The 15,236-nt window shown below is 34.0% G+C and overlaps 1 protein-coding gene across 1 annotated transcript; it reads left to right on the top strand.

The window, feature by feature from the left end:
• Window positions 1-4,081: 4,081 nt before the first annotated feature.
• LOC129741406 (odorant receptor 85b-like) lies at window positions 4,082-5,472 on the top strand. The gene is made up of 4 exons (XM_055733129.1): window positions 4,082-4,893; window positions 4,951-5,140; window positions 5,203-5,352; window positions 5,419-5,472. Exons 1-4 carry the CDS (start codon window positions 4,082-4,084, stop codon window positions 5,470-5,472), a joined length of 1,206 nt encoding a protein of 401 aa, XP_055589104.1.
• The last annotated feature ends 9,764 nt before the right edge of the window (window positions 5,473-15,236 follow it).

Below are 15,236 nucleotides of genomic sequence, written 5' to 3'. Positions count from 1 at the left end.
ACACAACTACTTATGCATACTCGATTGCCTTGCAAGTGTTATATGAAATCCATTCTAGCAGTGAGAGTTTCCTGTCGTTGGATCTTTCCAAAGTGTGCTCTCGTTTCTCTTCACGTATTATGCTGAAAGGATGTTTTCTCTTTCACTCTCCTTTTGGTAACCGCAGTTCGTCTCCCTTCACAAATTTTGTTCGTATTCTCTCTGGTAAGCTCACCGCTCGATAGCTTTCAGGTGTGTATGTGTTTTCCTTCCGTTGCAAGCCGGCTATCAGAATACTTGTTTTCGAAACGGACTCTCAGCACGTTTTCCTTACTGCTTGATGCAAAAGCGGGCTCCCTCTCACGCTTTTTTTCAGTTCGCTTTCTTACCAACTTTCAAAGCGGACTCCCAACACGCTTATTCGATATGTTCGGGAAGCGGACTCTCAACTCGCTTTCTCATTAGTCTCTTTTGCGGACTCCCAGCACGCTTCTCTTTAATACTCCTTTTAAGCGGACTCTCAACTCGCTTTTCTAAAATTATCGGAGCGGACTCCCAGCACGCTCTATTCTCTCAATATCTATCTAGCGGACTCTCAGCACGCTTTCTACTACGATGATGATTGTTTCGTAGCCATTTTTCCTCGTGGAACAAATCCATATTTTCTTCTCGCGAACGGGTGATTTCCCAGATTTGCGTATCCATGTTAATTTGCCTGTCAGTTTAATATACAAAAAAAAAAAAATCGTCCTTTCACGGTCGCCAAATGTGCAATATCTAACTTCACACGGGAAATCACCCGAGTCGCGAGGGTACGGCAACTCCGGTGATAAGACTTACCCGCACAACGGCTGATACACTACAGGGCATGCTGTCAATAGCATGCGCACGAGAATGCTGATATTTGCCCATATACGAGATGCCATACTCACACCGACTAGGGTGGAGACAGTAGATCTCTAATTACTCGGTCGTGTACCACACAAAGTCCACTGTATGGACCCTGTTCTACAAGAATGGAACCCGCAGATTTGTTCACCGAAGTGGTGATGTCCCGCAGAAATTGTCCTGCAGTATTGTCTCGCAGAAGTTGTCCCGCAAAAATTGTCCCGCAGAAATTGTCCCGCAGAAGTTGTACCGCAGTATTGTCCCGCAGAGCGATCGCGCAAAGTTGTCCCACAGTGTTTATGTCCCGCCGAGTGGTCGCTCAGAATAGTCTCGCAGTGTTGTCCCGCAGAGCTGTTGTACCGCCGCATCAGTTTCCCACAGATCTGAAGTGAATCGATTCCAGAAACCGAGCATCCATTGAATCTCCAATTCCTGATGCAAAGAAAATCCATCAGCCTTCCAAATGTTTGTTGAAGTACATTCCTGCCGTCCTTTTCAATTTTAAGCAGCAGAACTAGTGAAATTTTTTCAGCCGAAAGCACACTTGAAAATAAGAAACCGAATTTACATCAAAACTAGGGCTACCAATTATAAAACGTTTGTTTAAGCTGGCCGGTATGTTTGATCTCGAACGTATTGGTCACCCTGGCCAGAATGAATAACGCCTAAAGGTAGACAAGTAGGTAGCATCGCTATAATGTTTCCAATCCTTTTATGTAGTCTTGTATTGTTTAAATTAGCGGGAAAAGTTGATATTTTAAATCGTAACAAAATAAAATCTCTCTTCATTTTGAGTCGTCGACAAGAAAAGGTGTTAATTTCCTCATCCGAAAAGGTCTGAACCAACAAACCTTTATGGCAATTCTAAGCGACATGTCAAAAATGTCTGTCAATTTTTGTCATGGTATTTGTTTTGTTTGAATCAGCACTGATATTTACAAATGTAATTCAAGAATATTTCGAATTTTTCTTATCAATGTTAAGATATTCGAATAAATTTTTGATTATGAGAAATTTTGTTTTATTATTTATATGGTGTACTGAAAGTCCTTTAAACGAAATAAGGTACAATCTATCGACCAACCCATTCAATCATCTCAAATGACATTAAGTTTAAATTTTAATTATTACAGTGGCAGTGAACTATTGCTGGATTGGTCGAGAGGCTTGTGAATTTCATTGCAACCTACAGCGGTACATTTCTCTAGGCGTAGGTAGCTTTTGTAATCAAAACAATATAATTAAAATCAATGAGATAGACCATGATAAACCAACAACCTAGTAACCTGTCATCCCGTTGTCAAAGCAATCTGTCAACCGGATTAAGAACTTAAATTTTGGGCTGAGTAGCATTCTCTTCAGACACCGATGAGAGCTGATTAAGCTTCTATGAAACCTTTTTAAGGGAATTTTGGTTGCTTGGGTGATTTATATGCCTAAACAACGTGTAACCTGAAATTGCTCGCCATGCCCTTATTTTTCTTATTGACCGGTAATTTTTAAACCAAATTTCCATTCAATTATGAGTACTGGAAAGAAATATAAATTTCAGATTTTCTGCAGAATTTTCCTTTATGATTCCTTCTTTACGTCAGCAAAAGCAGATAGTTTTAGAATTAAAAATGTGTCATAACAAACACAAAGTTCTGTTCAAATTTCAAAACCGTCATTTTATGTAAACTAGCGTTACCTAGAACCAAGTTACAGGAAAATGCAATAACATATGCTAAAACACACTTAGTCAGCTAGATTAAAACTAAAAATGAACAAAGAGTTCTTAAACTTGCTTTTTATTGCAAGCTTCTATTTAAAAGATAAATACGTTAGGAAGTTGAACATGTAAACATTTCGGAATATCCATCTCAAAAACCGATTTTCATACCGATTTTTAGGATTCCATACCGATAAAATTTTTTGGGTTTCAACGTACCGATATAAATGTGGCATCACTGCCCACATGTGATCTTTCCCGCTATTGATCTCTCTTGTTTCTCTAACCCCACCCATCGACTCGGGATTTTTAGCCGAGCGAGCACATGGTCGATTGCTTCGGGTTTGCCGCAACTTACGGTCAGATGATGAAGCAATCAGTGCTGCTCAAGGTTCCGAGCAGACCAGTTACACAAGAGAGATCAATAGCGGGAAAGATCACATGCGGGATATACATGGTATTTTCGATAGAAGGTCCAGCAGTTGATCGGCAGACCTCGATTGCTCGTGTTGGCCGGTTTCATCATGTACACCGTGGTGAAATTGGCTAACGCGCCGTTGTACTGAAGCGGAGATTTCAGGTTCAAGTCCTGCCGGTGAGCCGTTGTATCTTTTTCGAAAAATTTATGGTATTTTCGGCTTATGTTCTTTCGTTCTTTGATAGCTTATGTTTCCCTAATTCTTTCCATCACCTACGGAAATGTGATTATTTTCAGGTACAAAGAAGTACCAAGCGATTTCATAACATCAGTATTGAGTTTCTCCAAATATATTCGGAAATCTCCGGAAGAAGTAGCTTGTGCTATCCATTCATGCATTACGACCCTGAGCTCCACCCACATATCCCACAAAACATAACAAACTTAGTCACTACGTACAGATTTTAAATTAAGTACATTTTTAATATAAAAAGGTAATAACTCTGGAATTCCATCAAGCTGCTTTTTCTGAATTCTTTATTTATTTAAATTTAAATTGTAGAAGTGAAAAATCTTCTTTTTTTTCCTAATAAACTTATCGTGTTACAGTTTTTTGGTGTAAAGATTGAATATGCATGACAAACGTTATGCACTTAAAAAGCATCTGAATTGATTATGCACACTGATTGGTTCAAATTGAGTCTCCGCGAAATTGTCAGATTAAAGTTTGAAGAAAATAGAACTGTGTTTGGATTCCTTAAAATTACGGTTGAACGTAAGCAGTAACGTCTCTGCGGCTGTTTATGAATCACTCTGTTGAAGCTTTGCCTGCGGAAATTAAACTGAATAGCACAGAATTAATTGTTGGGTATTTATCTAGCCTTCAAATTGACTCATTACGAGGACTAATTATTTAATGATCCTCCTATAGACGTTCGTGCAATATTTCGCAGCAATCAGCTCTAGGAAACAATACCAATTAATGTTCATAATTATTAATGACGGTTAATAGCGTTGTTTTGCTGTAACAATAACAATCGAAACATCCTTTAACAAAACAGAGCCATAACGACTCCCTTACTCAAATGGACCTGGTAGTGACAACGCTCCGTGGACGGGTTCGTCTTTTCGATACGGATGCCTTGGATCGACAGCGTTCTGCGGAAGCCTGTGAATATCTATTCAACTTTTTGCGCATATTTCTTAAACTGATAGGATGCGACATCATCGACGAACAGTGGAGTTGGAACTGGCGCACTTCCGTAACGGCTGGAAGTATCTCAACGTTTTACGTGTTTCAGATTTACTCGGTTTATTTCTTCTGGGGTCAGTGGTTCTTGGTGCTGGAATCGCTATCAATATCTGGGATTGCCATTCAGGCGGTAGTTAAAATGCACCGAGCTATAAATGGGCGCCTATTTTACGTGAAAACTCACAAGAATCTGTTGATTGTTCATCGCACATTTTGCATAGATCGAAAACATAACCGATCGTTGATGTTCTGCGTGGTGCTGATTGAGTATGTGTTTAAAGCAGTCGGTTTGGCTTATGCTGCAGCTGGAGTTGGATTTTTCATGCTGCCAATGTTGCAATATTTTTGGTTCAACGAAAAAGCACTGGCACTGCAGATAGTTCTCCCAGGGATTGATCCCGCATCGGAATGGGGCTACTGGGTGACGACGTTCTATCATGTAACGGTTGTTACGGTTGCATTCTGCGGTTTGTTGACATCGGATATGGCATTGATGGCCATAGTTCTGCACATCGTTGGACTAGCTGACGTTTTTCAGAATACATTAGTAGAACTGGACGATATGTTGGAAAGGCCAAATCCTAATGTGAGAGACATCATCAAGAAACAAGCAACAATCTGCGTTATGCACAAAGAAATCATAAGGTGCTAAGCTATATTTTTGTTGCCGAGTTAACAGTTAATTATAATTTTTCCTAATAGGTATGAGGAAGATTTGGATGAATTTTATGGTCTTATTATTTTCATACAAGTACTAGCCTCAGTTGCCAATCTGACGATCGCCCTGTTCCTGTCTTATATGACAGGAAAAATAGCTAGTTTTCTCTTTCTCGTTGCCATGTTTGGTCAGCTGTTGGAGTTTTGCTCTGCTGGAACTGTTTTGACTTTGAAGGTAACCAAACTTTTAACAGAAAAACCGTTTTGAAAACTTTTAAAGTTTTTTTTCCGAATCAGAACGAAGAGATACTTCTATCCCTGTACAATACTTTATGGTACAAACTACCCACCTCGAACCAACGGACCCTTTGCATAATGCTGCAAAGATCCCAAAACGCAGTGGAAATGACCATTGGTGGGCTGTCTTTGCTCAATTTGGAGACATTTGTAGAGGTTCTCTTTAAACCCTGATGTATCAATCTGATTAATAATAATCCTTTTATCAAATTACAGATACTCAAGAGGATTTACTCGTACTCGGCAATTATCAGAAATTTTGTGGAATAAATCAATACCACCAATAACACACGATACTTAACGTTCTAAAATGGAAAAACGTGTGGTGAAATTTATCGTGTGCAAGTTGTGTAGTGAAGTTCTTACGTCGGCAGAAATCCGCTTAAAAATGAGTAAAATAAATATCAGTACTATGTGTGATAAAATGTAAAATAAAAATGTTTATTCTGATTTGATATGCTTATAATACGGTATCTTGTAATTAAAATTGTAGTAAAAGCAGAATAACGTCCATTCGTTGTCCATTCGTTCAAGCAAATGGTTGGATTATAGATTTTTGAATAAAAGTTCTTCTGTGACATTACGTTCAAAAATACTGCTTCAGTACCATCAGTAATCCAGCTTTAACCAAGGAGACAAATATTTTTTTGATGTAAGATTACGTTTTACGACAACACTAAAGGGATGAGGCAAATTGAGATTCTTGAACGAATGTCGCGTCACGAAAATAGCTTCATTTACGAACATCACTTCTAAAAGATATACCAAGCCTGTCCTCGGCGATTGGCTGGTCAAAATTAATAAAAAAAAAATCTGCGAATATCCCGCCCTTATTTCATTTCTTAAGGTAATCAAAGGGCCGTCGGCCGCAATACTAAAAAAAAACATAGGGAAAAATGGCCTTGGTTATCAAATTCCATTGAAAAAAAAAGCAATACACTATTACACGGAAAAACTTTTTTGACTATTACGTGTCACTGAAAACAGCAACCTTTAAAATAAATCACTTGTAATTAACGAAACCTGTAATTTTAAATTGTTTCCTTGAAAGTTGATGCAGATTCATTTATTATTACAGCAAATGTACTGTAAAAAAATTTTACATTTAAAATTAAATGTCTCGTTATCATGTTTTCGACCTGTAAAATTACCATAAATGTCCTGCTCCTTTTTGTTACAGGACATTCGCGTAATTTTACAGGAAATAATTTTTGCTGTGTGCACAGAAATTTTTTTTGACTATTACGTGTCGCTGAAACTGCAATCTTTCAAATAAATCAACCTGAAATTAAAAAAAACTGCAATTTTAAATTGTTTTTCATGAAATCTAAAGAAGATTCATTTATTATTACAGTAAATGTCCTGTGAGAAAGTTGTACGCTGAAAATTAAATGTCACGTAATTTGTTTTTCGACCTGTAAAATATCGGTAAAATCCTGCTCCTTTTTGTTACAGGACATTTACGTAATTTTACAGGAAATAATTTTTGCTGTGTAGATTGTTGGCAAAAAAAACTGTGTTAGATAATAACCTCAAAAGTATGGTTTACGAAAATAATCAAGGTTTTTGAACTTCGACCTATTTTTTCTGATTCTAAATTAACTCAGAATGTTTGTTTATTCATTTCAAGTAATTTTGAAGGAGAAAGTAAGCATTTTAATGAAGTATTACAGCTCAAATATCAAATTCCTTAGTACTAGAGGAGCATCTCTTAAAAACCCCTTTAAAATCTTAGGAATACTGAAAAACGTCTTGAAATGCAGGGATCTATTTAAATAATTTGTAGAAGCATTGTTTTTCTCATTTTCACAGTAAGTTTTAAGAAATAATTTTGATATTTGTAAAACAACACAAGTGGCACAGTTCTTATTTCACACTTTTTTTTTTGATATTTTTGAAACTCAATGCCAATTACTTCATGCAAAAAAAAAATGTTTGATTTATCCGTTGAACAATTGGAAACAAGTTGAAAAGAAAATTTTGATGATTTTAAATCATTCATATTTCAATAAGCAAAACACATAGTACTATTTTAGTTTCGGTCACTGTAAGTTAAGGTAGTCAGATTGCCCGGTTTTATTCGGGTTTGCCCGGATATTTAATAAAAAACTGCAGAACACTTCGGCCCGGTCCGTTTGCCCGAATTTTAATGAAAAATGGGCGGATTTTGCCGGATTTTGCCGGATTATGCCGGATTTATTCTTTTAATTTGACAAATCAAACAAAAAAAATACAACAAACACCCCCAAAACGGTAATTTTAGAGTAATTATTATATTAATGATCCTGAAAGGTTTTGTGAAAGCCTTGTTAACGATTCAAAATCTGTTGATGTGATTTTGAGTAAAAAAGTTTTTTTTTTTCGATTTGTTTTCTTGATTTTTGTTGAGTAATTTCTGGGTTTTGAGAAAATTTTCCCGTATTTTACCCGAATTTCTGGTCGTCACTTTTAAAATCAAATGCCCGGATTCTGCCAGGATTTTATTTAAAATTGCCCGGTTTGTCCGGCATGGATTTGTGCTAAAGAAATTCTGGCAACCTTACTGTTTATACCTATCAGAAATGTTTTCAAATGACTTCAATCAATACTTTGTTGACGCAAATCGGCACATTATTTTCTATTTAGAGTTCATTCGGTTTGATAGACTAAGAAGAGAAAATTCAACCTAATCTATAAATTCTTGTTATTCTATTCCCGATCAGAGCAAACGATATCGATAGTTTCCTGGAAATTTCCTATTAAAATGTTAAACCTTGAGGGATAAATATGTGTAAATACTATAATTTATTACTCACGACTTTTAAAAATGAACTTTGTCAGTGAGGTCTAGACAGATCGTTTATTAAGTTAAATTTCCTGTATTTATTACACAATAACAGCTATTTACAAAATAATGCTACATATTAGCTATACATAAAATATTTATGGTATGAAAAATTGTGTTTAAATAAGCATGAGCCTTCTGCAAGACTAAATAAAATTTGGTAAGAAATCAGAAATTTTTGTTATTTTTGTCATTTTTGTTATTTTTATCATTTTTGTCATTTTTGCCATTTTTGTCATTTTTGTCATTTTTGTCATTTTTGTCATTTTTGTCATTTTTGTCATTTTTGTCATTTTTGTCATTTTTGTCATTTTTGTCATTTTTGTCATTTTTGTCATTTTTGTCATTTTTGTCATTTTTGTCATTTTTGTCATTTTTGTCATTTTTGTCATTTTTGTCATTTTTGTCATTTCTGTCATTTTTGTCATTTTAGTCGTTTTAGTCATTTTAGTAATTTTTTGTCATTTTTGTCATTTTTGTTTTTTGTCATTTTTGTCATTTTTGTCATTTTTGTCATTTTTGTCATTTTTGTCATTTTTGTCATTTTTGTCATTTTTGTCATTTTTGTCATTTTTGTCATTTTTGTCATTTTTGTCATTTTTGTCATTTTTGTCATTTTTGTCATTTTTGTCATTTTTGTCATTTTTGTCATTTTTGTCATTTTTGTCATTTTTGTCATTTTCGTCATTTTTGTCAATTTTGTCATTTTTGTCATTTTTGTCATTTTTGTCATTTTTGTCATTTTTGTCATTTTTGTCATTTTTGTCATTTTTGTCATTTTTGTCATTTTTGTCATTTTTGTCATTTTTGTCATTTTTGTCATTTTTGTCATTTTTGTCATTTTTGTCATTTTTGTCATTTTTGTCATTTTTGTCATTTTTGTCATTTTTGTCATTTTTGTCATTTTTGTCATTTTTGTCATTTTTGTCATTTTTGTCATTTTTGTCATTTTTGTCATTTTTGTCATTTTTGTCATTTTTGTCATTTTTGTCATTTTTGTCATTTTTGTCATTTTTGTCATTTTTGTCATTTTTGTCATTTTTGTCATTTTTGTCATTTTTGTCATTTTTGTCATTTTTGTCATTTTTGTCATTTTTGTCATTTTTGTCATTTTTGTCATTTTTGTCATTTTTGTCATTTTTGTCATTTTTGTCATTTTTGTCATTTTTGTCATTTTTGTCATTTTTATCATTTTTGTCATTTTTATCATTTTTGGTCATTTTTGCCATTTTTGTCATTTTACCCAGGTCAGTTTATTGCCAATCTACTAAATGTATGTGGTTGTTTTTCGAAATTTGACATGACCCATGTGACTGCCACCCTGATGTTCATTCTAGGGATCACAAACATAAGGAACTAGCCTTAATCGAAATTTTATTCAACATGTGGGTGTAAGAAGCTTTCATAAATCAATCAACACCACACAAATCCACCGCAAACACCCTTCTTAGAAAGTGAAGCTATTTTGAATGAAATTTGTTCTATGGTCTAGAAATTCTTCTAGATATTCACGTTGCTGTTTTCCACCTACACTGATACCCTCCTTAACAAAGAACAAAACCCTATCAATGAAAAAGGCATATTCCTAGAATTGATGAATGATGTTTGCAGGAACTGAACCTCCAATAACAAGTAATTAGACGTTGGGGGGTTTGCTTTTTAAAATATTCTTCTCAAGCTTCAATCCAAGCGGACATTTGAAATGTGTTTTGAAACGAAATGTTACTTAGTAAATTGAAAAGTCCATTCTTCTTTGAAAAAATCATAAACATGATCTGTTAAAGATTTTTTTTGCGATGCTTTCCTTTCAAGTTCGAAGCTTAATGTTTTTCCCACGGCACTTCACCTTAACCCACAACCCTGAACGATAAAGTTATCTTTCAACTTTCGAAAGGCTGAAAGAAAGCCGCTCCTGAAGGAACCTATAAAAGGAGATTACAGTTCCCCAAGTGGCACTTGTCGAGTTCAACTTTCCCACAAAGAAAGAGAGCTCTTGAGAAAAAACCATCATAATCACTCCATATACAAACTCATGCACATAAATTACATGGATGTGTGTGTGTGTGTGTGTGGATTTTTTGTTTACCTTTTACAACCGAAAAACGATCAACGTTCGTTTAATGCCCTATTCATCCCCCCATTCACGGGTGTCATTCGGGAGGACGGCTTTCACCAACCGCATCCCCCCATTCTGTTTCAAGCTAACCAAACATCCAACGATCCAGCCAGCCAGCCGGGGGGAAGTGAATGAATAAATGGATGAATGGGCGAAAAGCTATTATCTGCAATCAGCATTATAATGGTTTGACAAAATGTTCTAGTTGAGGAGGAAAGCTCCCGCACTCAGCCAGGTGGGGCGTTCCAATACATACAAAGTGTCTCCAGGGATGGCGCTGGGCGATGGGGTTTTTAGTGGCTGCCGCGTGGTTTGAATGTAATTAAAATTAACATCAATGACCGTCTCATAAATCTAGATGCTTTGACGGGCGGCAGCCCGAGGCGACTTGTTGCCATTGGCAAATTTGCAATTTAAATTCGCGCGACAGCTTTCACCTCCCCCGTTTGGAGGATCGAAGGTGTGTGTGTTTTTTTTAATTTTTCAACAAAGTGAAGCTTTCGAAAAATATCGAGTCGATGACACGATACATGACACCGGCTAGATTTTCTGTCGCACAACAACTGTCATGTTTTAATGGTCTCAATGTGTTGAAGCTATCATGATTAGTGTTCCAGTCGATATGATAGGATCCAGAAAATCAGATACACCTTCATTAATTTGTAATTTATCCATTCTATGCATTAACAGTTCTAGCATTCTTTCCATTTAAATTGCGGAAAAATGTATAAAGAATGCATAAAAGTTAGTGCCGTTGCACTTTGATTCTTGGCCCCTAAATTTGGGGAAAGTACGGCGAAGCATTGCACGATTGCCTCTGTTAGTGTTCTGAATTATTTTTCAACACATTTACGGGAAACCTTCTGGCCCATAACCTTTTTAGTGATAAACTCACTAGTCGAACTTTATTTATTCCAGCTTGATGTAAGACGATTGTATTGTGTACTTGTATACCAATAAAATTCAAATCATCGTTTCCAGTATCACTACAGATTTTTTCAGCTTGATCTTTCCCAATTGTGGAGAAATTTGGGTTAAATCTTTTTCAGACCTGAGTAGTGTTGGGAGATACATATCCTTCACCAGAAAGATTAAATGGAGTAGAAGCTTTGCCCTTACTTTAAAGTGCGTTCATGTTTTTCTAGAGCTTGGAATGTGGAGTGTTATTTAATAAGCGTTCATAATAGCGTATTCTATTCTTGCTTAAAAGAGCTTAATTTTTTTAAAATACAAGTGAATTAACATCTCTTTTAAGTGGATCGAAATATCTTTTAACAGGTTTTGAATGATTATCTTTTATTTTCAAGAGAGTCCAGAGGTCAAATAACGTCTTAGGAAAATAATATCCCTTTATCCCTTTATATTTTATCTAATTTTTTTAAATTTTATTTGTACAACTGTATGTTGATGTGACTTCTTGTACGCCATCGTTAATATTCGCATGAAAGTTGAATATTGTTTATATGTTCAGCTCCGTTACTGACCCCCAAGTAACCAAAAGTTCCATAAAAAAGGAACAAGAAAGTATATTTAGCTCTGATTTGAGCATGACTAGCATTCTATTAAGCTTTAAGTTTTCGCTCATGCGAAGCGACGAAGATGACAGTTGGATTGAGATTTTTATCTGAACACACATCTGAGATATTCAGAGTGGCCCACGTTACCTCACTCTCCCCTTCTATAAAAAAATGCATGATTTGAATCAGGACCTACGTGGAGAAATCTACACACGCTGGAACTTGGAATTTCAAACTCTTAAAAGTGTAAACTTTTTGAGAGGCTTTTCTATTTTTGAGCAAGTTTTATCAAATAAACATGAATGATTTTTGGAAGCCTTATATACGATTTATATCAGCAGATATGTTTTGATAAGAACAACGTTTAAAGAGTTTTTTTTTCTGGATTTGAGATACGAGATATCCTGTTTTTGATACGGAAAGTGTTACAATAAATTTAAAAAAAAATTAAAATGTATTTTATTTTTTCATCGAAAGCATGGGCATGACAACTTGAAAAGAATATTAGGATTCAGACAAAAGAGTTCAAATGGAGAATTCAAAACCTGAAATCAGATTTTATTCAGAACCACAATTCAGTGTCTCAGATTAAAATCAAAATTTTAAATTTGAAAAAAAAATAACAAATGAAATTCAATAAAAAAAAAATTGAAAACCATAGTGACAATCATAGGCAATGCAGGAATTTCTTAACTTAGGTATATCTATCTCTGAAAAGTAAAAACAAACGTGTTAACATTTTATAAATGTAATACAATTTGCAATTAAAAATAAGTTTCAAATATTAAAAATAATTTTTTTTATAAACTTGTTCTTCAAAATGTGACAAAAGTTTCATTCATAAATTTAAAATGTAAATTAAAGTTCAAATCAAACACATATCTAATCCGTAATCATTGAAAAAAAAATCAGATAAGGAATCCAAATGAGTTTAGTCCCATAAACCGAGATATCAAGTTCTTAAAACTCTAAACCAACAAAAGACTTGAAAATATCAATTGATGTATCTCAATTGTAAAAGCTGAAAGCTGAAAATCTGGTGTTAAGAATATTTCATTTTTGAATTGACTTGGATTAACTTAATGAAGTTAGCAAGTTAACTATGAGAATTTCAAATCAAAATGAGTTTCAAAGTTTTTTCTTAACTTTTTTCATGTCTTTTTCAATTTTAAGAGCCCCCAACATTTACCTGGACATTAGACTGATTCGATTTGGGGTCATTTTTTTATTTTCTCATATCCTGGGATCTGAAAAGCTTCGTTTGGTTTAAAACTCATCCATGATTTTTTGCACAATTTTTAAGTAACATTTCCATGGATTTTTGAACTTTTAGGTGTGTATGGTAAAATTGTATATTTTTTACTGAAAAAACATCATTTATGTTTCCTCTGTGGAACCGAGCCTTCTTATGGTTTTTGTGCCAATTTAGAAATTCTCTAATGGAAATTTTTAAGCTCGGTTCCACAGAAGAATAAAAAATTATGTATATTTTTCCGAACAAAATAATTAATTTTCACATACAAACCTAAAAGTTAAAATCTACTCATGTAAACGTTCCTTAAAAATTCTTTTAAAATAATGTGTAAGTTTTTAACCAAAACAAAGCTATTTAGACCCCACGTTATGAGAAATTTAAAAATGTCCCAAAATCGATTCAATGTACTTGACATTGCCCGATAACACTTTGGATGTTTGTTATAAATTCTCAAAGAAAATTTAAGGAAACATGAATCGATCCAAAATTTCATAATAGAAAATTCCTCACAAATAATGTTTAAGTTAAAAGTTAATGCAATTTACTTTGTGATTGTGTAAGACTTTTGTTCTCAATGAAAATGGGGTATGTTATTATTAATTCTATCTTCTATTGTGTATTGGAAATCTTCTTTTGAAATCAGATGATTAATGTAATTGTTCAAATTTTGACAAAGCAAATGAAATTAAAAATTTTGGTATTTTTTTCACAGATTCTCCTTGGTTTTTTTAAATAACCACTGTATTCTGATTCAATTTGCCTGAATTTTGTGTTCCAAAGTTGAATAACTAATGCTCAGATTCTACCAGGTTTTGAGAAAATTTAGTTCTAATCTGTTCAGCCGCAAAAATGCGTGAAGAATAAGACAATATGTTTACTTTAGGGCCCGCATCAACTTATATTCGAGTAAAACCATTCGAGATACTTTTTCACCTCTTTGGCAGTTATTTATTATTCGATTGCATAGTTTCAATTTCTATGCCTAGTTTTATAGAACTTCGAGCCATGTGATTAAAGTATTTTTTTGAATATTTAAAATGCCCAGCTACATTTGTACAATTCAGCCTACAATAACAAAATAGGAAATTTACTTTCATTAAAAAGTTTTATTTTCAGTTTAACCCTACCGCGTTTTTTGATCTCTTTAATATTTTGAAACTTGATTCATTTTTATCGATGGTTAAAATCTTTGAGTTTGCTCAGGAATGTTGTTGATTTTGTTTATTTGATATGAGCATTGAAAGAGTTTTTTTAAAGTATACGATTTAAAAAAAAAACATTTATTTTATGTTCAAGTCAAAGGCAAGGCAAAGGCAAGGTCTATGAAGCTCTTGAATCAATTACAGAAGTTTTAGATATCTTTGGAAATGAAAAAAAAAATTTAAAAGTAAAATGAGAAGATAGAAGTATTGTGGTTCAAGTAGGTATTATTCTTGCAAACTCGATCAAAATTGTTTGCCCCTGAAAAAATCACCAAGAAATATGGAATTGCAGCAATTTTTTTTTATGAAAAATCACACATCTCGAAAAATCATGCAGATATTTCTTTAAATAAAAATCAGGCTTTTTTTATTCAACAATACTTGCGAATAAAACTCTTCTAATATTGGTGATTGACAGCTTAATTGTGCATACAAACTGACTTGAATTGATTACTTAATTCAGTTACAATTCTGAGATTTGAATTCCTCAACAAAATAGTCATCTTGATATTTTTATTGTCAGCACGTCTGGCAACCGGAAAAATAGAAATCGGCGCTGACGTCGACGCTACTCAGGAAGCGCGATAATTTTTATAAACGACTAGGAAGAAAAACATCTTCTGTAGTAGTGGTCACAAAAGCGATTAAAGCTTAGTTCTCTTAGAAATGGGACACTTTCTTTTGCTCATAGCTCGTTTACTAGTTGTCTGATATTCAAAATTTTGACAGTATTTTGCTGCCTGTAAAAAATACTATTCGACCTATTTTTTTTTTAATTTTACATTCAAACGTTTTTGAGATATTCGTGATGCCAGAGAAAAATTAAAAAATAGTTTTGCACAGTTTCTTTCGAAATCCATCATTATTATATTGATAGCCGACAAAATCGTTGGTGAATTGAAAGAACTACTGTGTGTAAGTGGTGGAAAAGTATGCAAACACTGTCAAAAATGTCCTCAAAGTTAAAATCAAGCATTGGAGTGAAGCACATGATCGGCAACTAGGGTTAAGGGTGATCAGGGAAGTCAAGGCTCATAATTTTGAATAAGCGAAAAACTAAGTTTAGATCGCTGGAATTTCCAAAAAAAAAATGTCTCCGATAATCTGAAAGTCATGCCTA

This window comes from Uranotaenia lowii, chromosome 2, assembly GCF_029784155.1.
Source record: "Uranotaenia lowii strain MFRU-FL chromosome 2, ASM2978415v1, whole genome shotgun sequence".
In the NCBI taxonomy this organism is placed as follows: domain Eukaryota; kingdom Metazoa; phylum Arthropoda; class Insecta; order Diptera; family Culicidae; genus Uranotaenia; species Uranotaenia lowii.
The sequence above is the reverse complement of the archived record's forward strand: the minus strand, read 5'-3'. Positions and strand labels throughout refer to the sequence as shown.

Excerpts from the sequence above, each read along its gene's own strand:
- LOC129741406 (XM_055733129.1), top strand. The coding sequence starts at position 4,082 with ATGGACCTGGTAGTGACAACGCTCCGTGGACGGGTTCGTCTTTTCGAT. Across the intron at positions 4,894-4,950 it reads ATGCACAAAGAAATCATAAG|GTATGAGGAAGATTTGGATG; the intron begins GTGCTAAGCTAT and ends TTTTCCTAATAG. Across the intron at positions 5,141-5,202 it reads GAACTGTTTTGACTTTGAAG|AACGAAGAGATACTTCTATC; the intron begins GTAACCAAACTT and ends TTTCCGAATCAG.